The sequence below is a fragment of the Epinephelus lanceolatus genome, chromosome 8 (genome assembly GCF_041903045.1).
Source record: "Epinephelus lanceolatus isolate andai-2023 chromosome 8, ASM4190304v1, whole genome shotgun sequence".
Taxonomy (NCBI): Eukaryota; Metazoa; Chordata; class Actinopteri; order Perciformes; family Serranidae; genus Epinephelus; species Epinephelus lanceolatus.
Window position 1 is genome coordinate 4,142,454 of NC_135741.1, and position 17,409 is coordinate 4,159,862.

General features: G+C 39.3%; 1 protein-coding gene across 2 annotated transcripts in view; it reads left to right on the forward strand.

Annotated features, from left to right (window-relative positions):
• The window catches only part of lama5 (laminin, alpha 5), a 140,927-nt gene that overhangs the window by 66,173 nt on the left and 57,345 nt on the right, over window positions 1-17,409 (forward strand). For both annotated transcript variants that reach the window (XM_033629088.2, XM_033629089.2), the window contains exons 7-12: window positions 9,605-9,720; window positions 14,784-14,902; window positions 15,180-15,270; window positions 15,413-15,547; window positions 15,718-15,789; window positions 16,721-16,861. In XM_033629088.2, the coding sequence (XP_033484979.2) occupies window positions 9,605-9,720; window positions 14,784-14,902; window positions 15,180-15,270; window positions 15,413-15,547; window positions 15,718-15,789; window positions 16,721-16,861 (674 nt within the window). The remainder of the gene's footprint in view (window positions 1-9,604; window positions 9,721-14,783; window positions 14,903-15,179; window positions 15,271-15,412; window positions 15,548-15,717; window positions 15,790-16,720; window positions 16,862-17,409) is intronic.

Here is a 17,409-nt window from a genome sequence, read left to right on the forward strand (position 1 = left end):
CGTTTCTGCAAACCACAGATATGTTACACATGTGCACATTTCATACATACGGAAGCGTATTGCATTCACTTGACAAATTAAAAAAGCCCTGTTTTTCAGAGTAATTTATTTATTTTTCTGTTTTTTTTTTTTTTTTTTTTTTTTTTTTTTGGGTGTCATTTTTTTCTGTTTTTCGGGGTATTTATTTTTGGATCAATAAGGGTAAGGCACTTAATTAGTTACACACAGGGTATGATAATCTAGCTATGTTTTCGACTGCATCCTTCTAGTGTAGGCCTATTGCTAACCTGTAACAGGTTAGGTTAGTAACAGGTTGTAAAATCATGCCCGTACACATTTGTCAGCTAACATTGTTACAACCTGTTACTAACCTAACCTGTTACATTGAGCGATAGGCCTACACTAGAAGGATGCAGTTGAAAACATAGCTAGATTATCATACCCTGTGTGTAACTAATTACGTGCCTTACCCTTATTGATCCCGTAGTTGAAATTGTCTAGGAGCAGGAGCGCAGATGCAAAATACATCCATGAGCAGGAGTCACCATGGATGCAGGGGTCACTTGCAGGTGCCAGGTGGGAGCTTATCGCGAGATTTTAAGTATCTCGTCTCCTTGTTCAGGAAAAAAAATGACCACGATAAACAGAAAAAAAAATTACCACAAAAACCCCCCCCCCCGAAAAACAGAAAAAAATTACCAAGACATTGCTGTTTTCAGTTGGCATTGTGCCACCAAAACCATTTATTTTAAGCCTAAACATTATCTTTTCCTGACCATGACCAAGTGTTTTTTTGTGCCTAAATATAACCACACATTAACCATTGTTGTTAAAACATGCTCAACGTGTTTTTAGCATATACCTGTTGGTGCTTTTCCAGCAGATGTTGTGCCAATGGACGTGGGTGTTTTCAGCGACCAATCGGCATTTTTCCAGCTGGTTTTGTGCCACAAAATGTGGGGTTTTTTGCGACTATATGATGCTTTTCCAGCGGCTTTTGTGCCAATGAGCGTGGTTGTTTTTAGCAACCAATCATCGCTTTTCCAGAGCTTTTGTGCCACCACATATAGGTGTTTTTTTAGCAACCTGTTGACGCTTTTCCAGCAGCTCTTGTGTCATTGAACGTGGATGTTCTGTAGCGACCGGTCGATGCGTTTCCTGCAGCTTTTGTGCCATCAAACATAGTTGTTTTCAGCAACCCATCACTTCTTTTCCAGCAGCTTTTGTCTTGCTGAATGTGGGTATTTTCAGCCGAAATATGTTCTTTTCTAACCATAACCAAGGGTTTTTTGTGCCTTAACATAATCACACATTGAGCACAACGTTGTAAGAAACGTAACGTTTCAATGTATCCTTACATACAATACAGTAACGTACAAATGTGACGTATCCAAGGTTTGCAGAAACGGAAACATTTTTTCTGACGAATGTGTTCATGCAATACACTGTACACTGTGATAAATTGATGATTTGGATGATCTCACGTAGGCATCAGTGTATTTTCAGGGGTCACAAGGCAAAAGATTGATGATTAAAAAAGACAGAATACTTAATCTTACAGACTCTAACTTACTGGGAACCACTGAATGAAGGAATGAAAATGTGAAAATATGAGACATTGATGGAGGAATTACTAGAAAAACACACAAAGGAGTGTAATTGAAAAGTGAAACTGAGAGATGTGAATCATAAACAGACCATAAATCTCCCTGTTTATGTCAGTGAGCTGTGTAAGGGTGGTGAGAACAATAAGTGGGATACCGTGGAGAGTTAAACATGAAGGGGAGGAAAAATGAGAGCAAGGCCAAATGCATTAACACTGTTAAAAAGAACAAAGAGATAAGGAAGGAGGGAGCAGCTGAGACATGAAGATTAGACATTAGAAAATATCTTTTTAAGAGACTGTAAAAATATTTTATAATGGATCTTTGGCTTGAAGAGGATGTAATGATTTTATTTTAATGTCCTGACAATATTTTTGCCTCGAGGTTCACACACTGATTTGTTTTTTCTTCTTTAGTCCTGTCAGATACGTAAAGTAGATATGCACGACCGCAGGACTTTATGTGTGTGAAACCTCAACATTTGCCTCATTTGATAGCTGCAATTTGGTGTTTTGAGGCGGTTTGGCAGCAACGCTTCCTTTAAAAACCCGAGCCAGATGACAGTTTCAGCTGTGCAGTGATGTTTGACTCTGTGAAAAGGCAGAGAGAAAACATGGAGCTTAAAGGAATACTGCACCCACAGAATGACCATTTGACCACAGTGATGAGATACAGAGGAATCAAAGAGCATTTAAAAAAAACTTTAATAACCTAGATTAAACTTGAGTGAGTGAAGTGACATATCAGACACAATAGACACCAGAGGAACATATTATTAATTTAAATGTTTATCCCAAAATGAGTGCACCGTGTGCTCGGTGTTGAGTCTCTGAGGGGAGACTTAGAGATCTGCTGTTACTCTACAGGCAGACTGCAATGATTCTCCTAAAGTCATGTCTGTGTTTGAGTCTGTATCTTTTTGACACTGAGCAGAGCAGAGTTCAGCCTCACACACTCTGTCAGGTGCATGTGTGTGTTTAAACTAAAGCCGTGGAAATTCAACTTAACCTCGTGTCCTGAGCGTGTGTGTCAGTGTTTGTGGCAGACAGATATATGTGCTGTGTGTGTTTGATGGGTGTTTGTAAAGTCTTGGTGGGGCCCCAGTAGTTACTGTAAGAAGACGTGTGTATACTTTCACACACTTCTTCACACGCTCGTGCAGGAGACCCTCTCCCCTGGACGTGTAACATGTTTTTCAGCTGAAGACCAGTGGACACATTTAAACCAGACAGTCTTGTTTTTGTGTTGGACACCAAACTGATACGCATGGGTTGGAACTACTTGTGAGAAGATGGTGGACTTTACTGCAGAACTGGTCTGACTGACATCTAAAATGTCTTCCACAGCACAATTATGTGTGTTTAAACCCTGAGGTGTTTTAATGGCTCTGGTTTTATAGTTCACATTTCATACAGTATGTGAGCTCTAATCTCTCTCTGGCACCCACAGGTATATATTTACTCCACAGCGAGTGTTTATACTGCCATGATAATGTATGGCAGTTTAACAGAGAGTGTGTGATGTATATTACAGTCAGCCTAAATACACAGTCCCTCCTGAGCAAGTCCTGGCTTCACTCCCTTCATATGAGGGATTTCAGGAGATTATGATAATAGAGCACATTGATACTCATCTCCTGAGAGTGAATCAGGGTGCTGTATTTACTGTGTATGATTGTAAGGGTGAGGAATTTTGTGATGTAGCTACAGTGTGTTCTCCCTACAGTGAATGTGTGTTTATATCGTGGATGTCATGCTAATAATGTGGAGATTTAACAGCAGATGTAACCAGAGTTTTTTAATGATGCTTAGCAGGGCCTCAATTTACTATAAGAGATAATGGAGTGAATGTATAGAGATAGAGTTCTGCCCACAGAAGAGGAATACCTCTGTTGCAAGGAATGGGACCGGTTGCAGCCTTAGCTAAATGGTAAACAACAAACATGGCAGCACACCGGTAAGGTAAGACAACACGCTTACATGTCATTTTCTATATGTTCTCTGACATTTATCCTAACAATATGAGGCGGTCTTTGTGGAAAAAAAGCTTGTTTAGTGGACTAACTTTGCACTTGAAAGGATGCCCGTTCACTTACGTTTTAACAGGTCTGACGCTATGGCTGTATCTAGGCTAACGGCTAATATGCTAACTATTATTTCTATGTGACTAGTGACTTGAAACAAATTTAGGACGATAGGAGACAGGTTGAAATAAACCGAAATTTCCCTTTAAAACCAACGACAATTATCACAGAAGCTCATGTGAAGTGGAACAGATCGGTGCATTGGTGAAGTCAGTGTCACTGGCGAATGCCGCTGCCACGGTTAAAAAGACGTGACAAACATGGCTGCAGGGATATACCGGTTTTAATGTACACCATGATAAAAAAGTTGACAGCCATCATACCATGTACATTTGCTTATCTAAGACATTGGAAAAAAAATGCAGCTGAACGGAGAATCTCACCTTTATTTTAATTATTTTCAAAGGAGAGACTTTGTAGATACACTTTCATTAACAAAATGGTTTCAAGTTTCAATTAAAGTATTAAAAGTTTGTTCAACCAAAAACAACCCGTCCATTTTCATCCCTTTGTCATTCTGACTAGATGATAATATAAATTCTGTAACACCATGATACCGTGATATTTTCTGAGACAGTTATCGCACTGTAAAAAAAAAGATCCACTGAAAATGGATCAACCTCGTGCACAAGAGTCCTGCAACACGAAATCTTTTGAAACCTGCAGATAGAGTAAGGAAAGGAGAATGCTGGTTAAAGTAAACCAGCCAATGACAGGTTTATAGCCACAGTCTACGTCCATGAATCAGATTATTGTACACCTGATAATTACAGTTAGAATACGTTTGACTGGAAACAAACTCTAATACATTTCCTAAATGTTTTCAAAGAGTAGAATAACGAAGTAAAACCCATTTGATGCCTCATTGCACTGATGTACAGACACCATGTTGGATCATGTTGTTTCCAGCTGGTTCATACTGTATGTTCACATAGTTTGTTCTGTTCGGCACCATTTGGTTTCACTTTGCTGCTTCACCTCCAGTTCAGGATCAGAGCTCAGAGAGGTGAGGCTACATCTGGGTTAGCCATTAGCTCAGCTGGTGTGTGTGTGTGTGTAGTGATTGTGTATGAGGGGTTTTTAAAGAAAACAAACTTTTCCTTTGGGTGTCAGGATAATAACAAAGCAATTACAGGAAGGAACTGCAGAGGAAGATTAATTGTGTTCTTGAGCTTTTTGTAATTCCTTTGTGAGTTTAGTTCATAAATTCTATTAAAGTGAATTCCTGTGGTGATTTAGATTGTCGAGGGGGTGCAGAGGAGTCTCCCTGCAGCACTTAAAATACCACTGAAGTTTGCAAAACATGGTCAGATTTGGTGCTAGTTGATGCTGAAAATTGATCACTTCCTCACTAATGAAATTAAACTGATTCTGTGATTGTTGATTGTTGGGTTACCTGTCACATACCTGGGGGTACCTGACCTGGTGCAGGTTATTATATTTGTCTCACAGTTGCAACACCTCTCTTGGAGCTTAAAAAATAACGTTTCACAAATTCATCCACATGCTGAGAAAGAAGGCTTAGGTTGAGAGGTTGTTAATAGACGTGGAAATTTCAGCCCGTTTCCCATCCTAAGAGCAGTTCACAATCAGCTACAGTCCAGACAGATTTCACCTTCAGATCCAGCTGTTTGTCTTCACCAAAGATTAGACTGAGCATCAGGACATAGACTGTGTTTAATTTCTGGGTATTTCACACATAACAGAATGATTAACAGTAATGGAAAAAGCAGTTACTGAGACATGACCCTTTCAAACTGTTTAAAATTCTCTTCAAATATAACCTCTGCTTTGTAACTGGCATCTAAAGAATTATAGTTGTGATATTTCGGTGGATATAAATATGTGATTCAGGGGGATTTTGGTATTTTAAACAGTCGAGGATGTGAATTGATATCCTGTTGCAGTGTGGTTTCTAATTATATCAGAACGTTCCAAATATTCCTGGAACATTGGAATAAATCCCTCGAGAGTATTTGCACTTGTTTCATGCAGGTGTTTGATTGATGGGAACACGGCATGAGGAATTCAAATAAATCCCTCCTGACCTCATCAGGCGTTTGGAGATGCTCCATCTGCGTTGTGTCAGAAAGAAGGAATGTAGATCTGAAAACTTACATCAATGCTGGACTTTGTTTAATGTTGTTGTCCCGCAGGTGTGTTACAGACGACAGCAGGTCTGCTGAGTGCAGGTCTGTGTTTAAAGGTTCGACCTGCTGATGTTGTTAAAACTGAGAGAAACTTGACAGTTGGCGGTTTAGAGGCGGCAAAACTCAGACTGAATTAAGATGTGGAGATCTTACCTTCAGCACTGATGTAAAAAAATAAATATAAGCAAAGTTAAATTCACAGTAAAACATCCTCAGATTTAAACTATTGTATATATCATTGTTTTTATTATGAATTAAGCTAATTTTTAGAAGAAGAAAATATTTTCTGTAATGTTTGACACTTTAATGGAGTGAAAAAAAAATAAAAATAAAAAAATAAATTAAAATATTTGTATTTGATTATAATTTAGACCAAAGATTTGCGCACTTCCATGATCTGATTTGTTGTGTGGTCAATTAGATCAGTTAAAAGCTGTAGAGACCTTGTTTTGATATATTGACAGTAATATTTCACGTGTTGTGGCTCAAACTGTCGTCTGCACCTCGATAGAAATATAACTAACCTCGGCTGCAGAACAGACCGACTGTGCTGTCCATATCTTCCAGCCGTCTACGTGTTGAGTTTACCGTGCTTCACTCAGGAAGCTGCTGGTCCGCAGCTAACGATCGGAACCAGGAAGTAGTGAATTTGGGTGGAAACTGTCCATTGAAAGTCATTTCCTAAAGCGCTTGAACAGAGCTGATCGCCATGCAGGGAGGAAGAGAGAAGAGGGATGGAGGGAGGGTGAGACGAAGGGTGAGAGAGCTACTGGATGCATGAGTGAGCATGTGAATTAAACTGAGAGAGAGAGAGAGAGAGAGAGAGAGAGAGAGAGAGGCTGAATGAATGGGTCTGATAGTAAAGGTGAGAGTTAGAAACACAATCAGCCTGTTAAAACGCAATAAACAGACACGTTATCAGCACAGACCAGAGCGCAGTAACACACCTCCCACAGCAGAGAAACCCCTAAAATACCTCTCAAATAGAAACTCATTTTATTATAACAGAAGTTACAAATATTTTTAGCATGAGAACGACTTCAGTGACTGTAGACAAAATTAAATCGAGCATGGTTTTGCAGCTGTGTGGTTTATCTCTCACTGTAGTGAACCCCAGGCCACACTGATGTTTTCAAAAGTCTTTAATTATGTTCAGCTGTCATCCTTATTATTTGAGCATCATTGTGAACTTTTCCTTCTGAAACACCTTTTCTCCAGAGAACACCGTAAGAGCTACAAATCACACACAAATATATAAATAACTAGTCCATAGCCATTGGTAGCTTTGTCATTGGTCCACAGGGGGAGCCACAGCGATCGGTCGCATTTTAGCCATTTTGAAGCATTTTTCTGTTGTTATAGCGCCACCCAGTTGCCAATTAGAGTTAAATTTCTCCAGTCACCTTGAGGAGTCCTGTTCTACATATCTACCAAGTTTAGTAAAAATCCATATGGCGGTTAGGCCTAGATAAGAAATGAGCTCTCTAGCGCCCCCATTTTGTTTGATGGGGTCAATAATGGAGGGGTCCCCTCAGATTATGTGTGGTCATATGCCTACAAAGTTGCGTGGTGATGGGTGAAACCCTTGAGATGTTATACACCTTTATGTGATGAGCCACGCCCTCCGCAATATTCATTGCCTTATAGAAGCTCAGTTTTAGTAAGTTTTCCAACTTTTGCCAAGAGGGAACTTTAGATATTGGTCCCTAGATTATGTTCACCCAGTTTCATGCAGATCGCTCAAACTTCCTAGGAAGAGATCCATTTGAAGTGTTTTTCAAAAAATTCAAAATGGCGGAAAATCTATATAAGTGGAAATTATGGGTTCTTGAGGCAAATGTGTTCCTCATGAGGAGAGGCATCTCTGTGCAAAGTTTCATGTCTCTACGACATACGGGGCATGAGATATGCCCATTCAAAGTTTGACATTTCAGTCGGTTGCTATAGCGCCCCCCTTTGGCCAACTGATGTAATATTGCTTCATTGGCATCCTCCCATGACCCTCTACCACTGTGCCAAATTTCACATGGATTGACCAAGTCAGTGAGGAGAAAAACGTGGAACAGACACACACACACACACACACACACGCACACACACACAGAGTTTTCGTCATCATATAGTAAAATAAACACCATATCAAATACATATATAAGCAGGGGGAGTGACGGTGAACTCCCAAACCACAGTGATACCATCACAGCCCTCATGGAGGCACATTCCTGTGGTGGGATCACCCAGGCTGCAGGTTGATCTCAGGTGTGAACAGGCACAAAATGTCTCAAATGATACCTGCATTTGATGCTTTTTGCACTCACTTCAAGAAAAATATATTTGGGTTTGCTCCCAGCCAATCACTGCAAGCGTTATTCAATTTAATGCGACATGTGATTGGAGCTCTGTCCCAGCAGCTGCAGCCCTACAGTCTGTGGTATTATGATGTCCAGCACAGTGTGGTTTGGCAATGTTCAGTGTGCTGAGATGCCACCAAAATGTTTGCATTCACATGATATGGTGGTATCAGATGAAGAACTCTTACAGTATGTGTCACTTAAAGGCTGCTGTCAGACCTAGAGTCGTCTCCTTTGGTCTGAATCAGGGACTCATGTTGTTCCAAAGTTGTATAATTGCCGAGAGTTGGTGCGTGTTCTCACGGCAGCATTTACAAGAGGACCAGATCAAATGTCTTGTGTGAGAAAGCTGCTCTTGATTGGTCAGAATTTCCATGTGGGAAAAATCCAGGAAGTAAAGCAAACGTTGAAGAAGAGTACACTTGCAAGATAAATGTGACACTTTGTAATGTCACAATGGAGGGACAACTACGCAGGTTGATTTTAGCGCTGCTCATCGTGGACCGCACCAGAGTTCGTTTGTAGCCAGACCGAGACCACCTCTTCAGGAAGGTCTAGGATAAATAGCAATATTTAAAGGTTGGTGTTTGTATGTTTGAGATAAAATCCAGCTACATATTCCATGCGTTTTCCTCAATAATAGAACATGTGAAATTTAGTGGAGTTTGTAGGAATGTGACTGATGAGTATAGAAGGGAGTCGTCAGCAAAAGTGGAGAAAAATTAAGGGACAAGCTCTAATTTGATTCATCTCAGGTGACTATTTTAGAAAGTAGTTGCTGAAGGAATCAAACTGAAACCAGAGGAAAAACCTTTGTTAGGTGATTTTCTTGGATTTGTTTCCTTCCTTTTGATCACACTCGTCTCTCCCGTGACTCCAGTCTTCTGTGTTTGTCTCTCTTTGACCGATTAAGAGGACTCAGAGAGACGAGAGAATGGCGTTAAAGTGTTTTTCCTCTCTCCCCGCTGTGTCTTGGCCACACTCGGCAGGCCGCAGGTTTACACACTAATCCGATTAAAACGCCGGGGTGAAGCAGTCAGCCGCTGTCGATGAAGGAGAAAGATTAACTCTTTCATTGTTGGGGGGTCCATTTCCACTTTTCTCTTGACTCTCTGTCACGCTTCTCCGTTCTTTCTTTCTTTCTTTCTTTGTCTTTGAAGTGACAGCAGCAGAGGAATGTGAACTTCTGAGAAAAGTTCAAATGATGTTTTACCCAAAACACAATGGGCTGAGATAGCTACATACCATGGCATGTTTCAGCCTTTTGTGTCTGCAGTGTGTGTGTGTGTGTGTGTCTCAGTCAAAGTGTAAAAGCCACACATTGGGAGCTGATGTCAAATTAAAACTCCCATTCTAAGTAAAATGAGTTGTTTTCTTTACTCATACTCTTGTTGTTGTTGTTGTTGTTGTTTACAGGTTACAGTGCGACTGTCAGCACAACACCTGTGGCCTGTCTTGTGACCAGTGTTGCCCCGGATACAACCAGTTACCATGGAAACCAGCCACGACCTACAGCGCCAACGAGTGTGAACGTGAGTAGTGGTTCTGATACTTTGCCTTGACACACACACACTCAAGTGTACGAGGAAGACCTCGTGCTTGGTCTCTCTCTCTCACACACACACACACACACACACACACACACACACACACACACACACACACAGAGGTGAATCAGTGATCCCTGCAGAGGAATGTGTTTTCTTTGATGTGTTGGTTCAACAGAACGAGTTGGCCTTAAATTAACGAAGCTGAACAGACTCATGGGCCGCAGCGCTGCAGTTAGCTCTCACACATACATTTGAGCTGTGTGTCTGCTCACCCAGGAGTCCTTGAGGGAGGTCCAGGAGTTCCCCGGGAAAGAGGAGGATAGTTTATTTTCGTTGTTTAATTTACTGTATATAAGTGAATTAAATAGACGTCTGTTTTTTTAATTCACTGAGCTCTCAATCTCGAGTTTCGTGTTTTATTTCCAGGTGACTTTCCTGTTTTCTTATACTGCAGTAATTTATAATGTTGAAATGCTCTGCCTGCTTGTGGACTCGTGAAGAATGACTCAGTCTAAGTTCAGAATATTTTATTTAATGTTAGTGTTTATTTTAGGTCATGATCACAGGTTATTGACACATCGGCTACTTTGAAGTATTTCTTTCAGACTATCAGCTCAAAGCTTTGATCGTGTCTTAAAACAATCTCTGACTGTGTCCTGCGGCCGTCTGTCATTATCAAAGCTCTGGTTATATTTACACGTGAGAGCCGTCTGTTATCAAAGCTGCAGTTATATTTAACAATGAACAACAGTAGTATCACAATGGCAGAAAGGTCACCGAAGGGCAACTTGATATGAAACTACAGAGAGGAGGAGATGGAGGCATCAGCTGCAGTGCTGCGAGGTTGTTTTCAATATGTGACTTTAACTGGGATGAAACAGTTTAACTTTCCGCTAACTGCTAACAGCTAACAGCTAACTGCTAACTGTTGAGCGGAAGCTTCACAGCAAAAACATCGACACTTCCTGCTCGGGATGAGCCAGGTGCTTCAGAATAAAAGCTTTGGTTTATTTCATTATATTAATACTTAATCTAACTTTATCATAACATAACTTTATTCAACTTTATTTTAACAATATAATTTATTTACTTTATTATATCGTTACTTTAGTTAACTTTATTTTATCAGTTCGTTGTTTGACGTTATTTAACAGAACGTTCTTTAACTTTATTTTAACAGTACCTCATTTAACTTTGTTACAACAATACTTAAGTTAACATTTTTGTAACGGTTCTTTATTTAATTTGATAATAACAATACTAGAGTTAACTTTATTGCATCAGTACTTTATTTAACTTTATTTAACAGTACTTTACTTAACTTTATTATTACAGTGTTTTATTTAACTTTATTTTAACAATACTTTAGTTAACATTACTGTCACGGTTCTTTTTTTTAAACTTCATTTTAAAAGTACTTTATTTAACTTTATTTTTAACAATAGTTTATTGTGTCAGTACTTTATTTAACTTTATTATAAAAGTAGTTACTTTATTCAGCTTTATTGTAACTGCAGTTCATTTAATAATTTTAGTAGTCTGCAGTAGTTCAGAGGAGATTTCAAAATATCATGATATATATTGTGTATCGCGATATAGCCTAAAAATATTGCAACATTATGTTTTAGTGACGGTAATAACAGTACTTTATTTAACTTTATTTACAACAGTACTTAATTAAAATTAGAAAAAAATACAGTACTTTAACTTTATCGTAGCAGTACTTTATTTCAGTTTATTGTAATAATAGTTTGTTTAGCATTTATAGTAGTCAGCAGGAGTTAAGAGGAGATTTCAAAATATCACTATTTATTATTTATTTATTTATTTATTTACTGGCATTACAAAATAACCTACAAATATTGCGATCGTATTCACAGGTGATATCACCCAGCCCCATTTCAGCCTTTTTAAAGACAGTTGAAAGTAACCATTTATAAGAGAATATATAACCTGACTGAGACTCGTGGGGCAGAGTGGAACTCTAAGGACAGGACTTGTCTCTGTTTACAGGCCGAGTTATTCATGTCTGCTCAGTTTATCTCTGACTGACTGACTGACTCATTGCACTGAACGATGCCCAAAGGTCTTTTTTTGTGTCATGAAAAAGGGAAAATGTCAAATGTGCCTCAGGGTTGAGAAAAACACTCAGCGCTATCAGAGCTGGAGTCAGAGCTGCAGGATAAGGAGCGCTGGTTTCTTCAGCTGGCACCTCTCAGGCGCTGAGGGTCAGATAAGAACAAAAAGCTCTATCAGGGTTTCACTGACGCTGTACGAAGAGCAAACGTTGGTCTCGGTTGTACGTGTGTGTGTGTGTGTGTGTGTGTGTGTGTGTGCACTTCTCTTTCTTTATCCTGGAGTAACTTAAAGGATGTATGTAATCTGTGTGTGTACGTTCACAGTGATGAGGTCAAGTTTGGTGCGTTAGACTTCCACTCCTCTTTTTCATTTCATCAAAGCCAAAGGAATCAGTTACACAAGTTCTTTTCATGTCGTCTCCGCTGGTTGCCAGGTAACCTTATAGTTATGACTACAGTGAGTCACATGTCCAAGAAGCAGTCGAGTAGTAGTAGCTTTTACTCTTCAGTTTTTGACTTTGTGTTCTCTGTGAGCCAGGAGGAAGAGAGTGATGATGAGCCCAGAAATCTGAGCGTGGGTGTTTGTCTTGTCTTCTTCCTCTTCTTCTTCATCATCATTATCTTCTTCTTCTTCTTCCTCTTCTTCTTCATCATCTTCTTCATCATTATCTTCATTGTCTTCTTCTTCCTCTTCATCTTCATCATCATTATCATCTTCTTCGTCTTTATCATCATTATCATCTTCTTCTTCATCATTATCTTCTTCATCATCATAATTGTCATCTTCTTCTTTGTCTTCATCATCGTTATCTTCTTCTTCATCTTCCTCTTCTTCATCATCTTCTTCATCATTATCTTCATTGTCTTCTTCTTCTTCCTCTTCATCTTCATCATCATTATCATCTGCTTTGTCTTCATCATCATTATCATCTTCTTCTTCATCATCATCTTCTTCATCATCATCATTATCATCTGCTTCGTCTTCATCATCATTATCATCTTCTTCTTCATCATCATCTTCATCATCATAATTATCATCTTCTTCTTTGTCTTCATCATCATTATCAACTTCTTCCTCTTCATCTACATCATCACTATTATCTTCTTCTCCATCAGTGTCTTCATCTTCTTCACCATCATCGTTGTCTTCTTCTTCTTTGTCTTCCTCTTCTTCTTCCTCTTCTTTTCTGTCATGTTCTTCTACATCTTCATTATTTCCTTCTTCATCATTGTCCTCTTCATCATTATGGTCCTCTTCTGCTTCTTCTTCTTCCTCTTCTTCATGATCTTCTTCTTGTTTTTCTTCTTCATCATCATCATCTTCGTCTTCTTCTTCTTCTACTTCCATAGTGAAATGAACACCTAAACATTTGCAGGGTCATAAATAGCACAACAAAGTTTTTTCTTGACTCTGTGAATGAACAGATTAAAAAACTACTAAGAGTGGAAGATCATTAAAAGAGACTGCACCAGTCTTTGATCACCGACTGTGATCAGACATGAAATAATCTTTTTATGATTCATGAAACATCCCCAGCCTCCTTCTACACACTTGAGACAACAAAGAGCCTGATAAGTGACTTTCATCAGACGTCAGGAAATGATGAAGCCTGTGTGGTTGTGTTAATTACAGCTTCTCTCATTTCTCTCGTCTTTGATTTGTTTGGGAACAAGCTGAATATGATCCTCAGCAGAGTGTGTGATCACCTCAGTGAACACCTGTCGGAGGAAACAGGTTTCAAAACAACAACTCCATCTGAAGAGACTTCACAGAGCAGGATGACATGAATGTCTCAGGTCATTTCAGATCCAACATAAACTTGTCACCAAAGAAGAAATGAAGCATTTTGTGAGGCTGCAATATCTGCTGCTAATTAATGAAAAGTTATATAAGGCTGTACTGATCAGTAACTAAGTACTGACTAACTCTGTCCCTCTCGTCCTCGTCTTTATTCTCTTTCCTCCTGCTTCATGTCTCTCTGCTTGCAGCAGTTTTAACCCTCCAGGTGAACAGTCACAGTGTTTATTTCTCAACGCTTCATGTGTGTTTGTGAGCATCTGTGCAACCTGTGCATCTGTTTGTTTTTTAGTTGATTCACTCACTTGTAAAACGATCTATGAAGTTGGATCCTGTCTAGTTAATGATGTCATGTGAAACTGACTCTAATTTCTATAGTTTGTCCAATAATTATATTCTAACAAGAGTTTATTATTCCTCCTTTGTAATATCTTTTGACTGCCTCCACATATTGATTTTATATTAATTAGAAAATAAATAGATAGATAAATACTGGACATTAAAGACATTTCACCTGACAGGAATTATTTAAATCCCCTTGCTGCCAGCGGATGGGGGACTTTTTTACTATTTTTATTATTTATTTATTTTTTTTTTTCTTTTAATTATTAATATTAGTATTAGTTATAACAATTAAAATTTAGGATTAGTTTTTATATACTTCCTTCCCCTTTATTATTATTATTATTATTATTATCATGATCATTCTTCTTTTCATATTTATTATTTTATTTTATTTTATTTTATTTTTCCTCTCCGCCATCCTTTCAAGTGTCAAACTTGGAGATTATAGACACACAAACACAAACATGGCCTGTATTCACTTTTGAATTCACTCTTTTTGTTGTTTTGCTATTGTTTTGTATTGTCTTTAAATAAAATAAAAAGTAAAAAAACAAAAAAGATTGATTATGATAATAATAAATAACTCAGGATCCACACATTAGCTTTTTTCTGGAGCTTTTTGGCTGCATTTCATGGTCTTCATCAGCAGATAGGGTTTTCTCAGTTGTCATTGTCAACTTCTACACTCGACCTAATGTTTATTTCAGGTTGTTTTTTAATATTTTATCTTTTTTAAAATCATTTCAGTTCAAAATATTACTGATATTTCAGTTATTTTCAAACCGTCACTGTTCATTCACCTGCTGTCTGTGTTTGTGTTCCAGCGTGTAACTGTCACCGTCACTCGTTTGACTGTTACTACGACCCCGAGGTGGATCAGAAGAGAGGCAGCATCGACATCCACGGACACCACAGAGGTGGAGGAGTCTGCCTCAACTGTCAGGTAACCAACACTCTGCTTTATTCTGCTCTTCCTCAGTGAGCAGCTGTTATTGTCATCTTCTGCGTTTCACTTATAATGTCTTTATAGTCTTATATTTGTATCCTGTTACGGTTCCTTCAGTAACGAGAAGGTGTCCTGAAAAGTAAAATTAGAGGAGGACGTCAAAAACTTTGACTTAAAAGTTGGGAAATTTACATAATATACAGAACAAACATCTTTTTCGAACATCTGATTCCAATTATGAGGAGCTAACTAACGGGCAACTCTTTCCTTTCAGCATCACACCACTGGAGTCAACTGTGAGCGTTGCATCCCCACCTACTACAGGTCACCTGACCACACCATTGACTCCCCGCTGGCCTGCTCACGTGAGTGACCGCTGCCTGTCAGATAACATGATAACATGAACATCATTTATATCATATGGGTTTTCTTTTTGCTCTTTGTCTTATTGTCATCTTTTCTGTCTACGTGTCTCCTCCTCCTCTCCCTCCCTCTCTCTCTCTGCAGGCTGCAACTGTCAGTCAGAGTTCACTGACGGTACCTGTGAGGATCTGACCGGTCGCTGTTTCTGCAAACCAAACTACGCCGGAGAGAACTGTGATTCCTGCGCCAGCGGCTACATAAACTTCCCCGGCTGTTACCGTGAGTCGCAGCAACACAAACATAAAACTCATAAAACAGTGTGTGAGCTTTGGGGTTTTCTGTCCGAAGGAGCTGGACAAAGAATTTATATTCACCATGATTAGTGAAACCTCGTGTTTGAATATTTCCCTGGTTTCTGATCTCGCTCTTTCTGTCTCTGTGTCCATTAGCCATCGCCACCGATCCCACCGATCCAAACAACAACAACAATGGCGAGGCCAAAACGGCAGGAGAGATCATCAGTAAGACTCTTGTGTTCTTTATTTTTTGTTTTATATATTTGTGTGTTTTGTCCTATTTAAACATTAAGCTTTCGGCTCTCTTTTCTCAACCACTTCAGAGTCTTTAAGAACAAATGGCGTCAGTAAACGACACGTTGCACAGAGCAAATCAAGTTTATTTGCTAAGAGTCACTGTATGTGAAATACAAATAAAAGTAAATGTGAGGATGAATTTATTTTTGATGACTAAAACAAAGCCACAAATCTTTGATGAGAGAGGTCTTTGAGTCATACGTGTGCACACGAAATATTAGGCTGATTGGTCCAGTAGTTTGTGAGATTAGCTGCAGACAGACAGACAGACAGACAGACAGACAGACAGAATGACAGAATGACACTAGACCAAACACATGATCCTCGCAGGGCTTATTCGTGGCAGACATAATAAAGCATAAGCAATGGGTTCAGTTCAGAGAAAAGACTTTCCACAGAGGTTCCTCCCACTATTACAACATTTAGTATCATATAATGAAACTTTAACAATACACTGTGATCAGAGCAAAGAAAGTTCAGAAGAAAACTGATGACTGACTCTGACTCACACTCTGATCCTGTGTCTGTGTTTTTCCATGCTCTTCCCCTCACCTGTTCAGCTGTTCATGTTTTTGGTGTGAGTCAGATGTTTGAGGGAGTTTTGGGAAAATCTGTGGTGTGAGTGGAATTCGTTGGAATATGATAAGCTGGAAAAACCACAGTTCAGTCCGACGTCACAAATACATGTTGTTGTGCCGCTGTGGCTCCGCCCATATCAGCCTGTTTGTGATAAATATAAATCATTCTCATCATAGACAATGACTTTGACTAAATCTCTGTCTTTTTTTATTTACCTGTTTCCTATCAAAAGTTAAATAACTTTCCTCCCAACAAACCAGTTTATCTTCTCTGTGTGCAGACTGTGAGTGCAGCGCAGCCGGGACTGTGGATAACTCCTGCAGGCCGGATCCTCGAACTCAGACCTGCGTCTGTAAACAAGGTTTCACTGGTGACCACTGCGACACCTGCGCTCCGGGTTTCTACGGACTCAACTGTCAGGGTGAGAGATGGTCGCATGGATAGAGAAATGTAGTAGGGCTGCAGCTAACGATTGTTATCATTAATTCTCTGGTCCATACGACATCAGAAATCACTGAAAAATATCCTACACTATAGGGTGTTTTGTCCGACCAGCCATCCAAAACCCAAAGTTATTAATCTAACTTTAATTTAGCAATGAATTCGAGTCACTCGTCCATGAGTAGATGCACACGTCCTTCTGCGCAGTGATACGGTGTTGTTCAGTAGAAGGAAAATAGTTCCGACATGAAACTGCTCACAACAAGGTCTGTGGATTATCTTGAGTAACCGGGTCATGATTTCTGGAAAGAGACATTGCTGTTGAGTTTTCCAAATGTATGTTTTTTGGCGCTTTGAGCACCACAAGCTGAGTGCCATCTAGTTCTATTATACTGGAGAGAAGGCAGACATCTGTACGGTCAATATCTCCAACCCTCAACAACTCACACTTAAACAATCTGGACTGATAAATGACGCTATAGGTAAGAGGAAAAACACCTCCTCACTCTCCTGAGTCCCTAACGACAC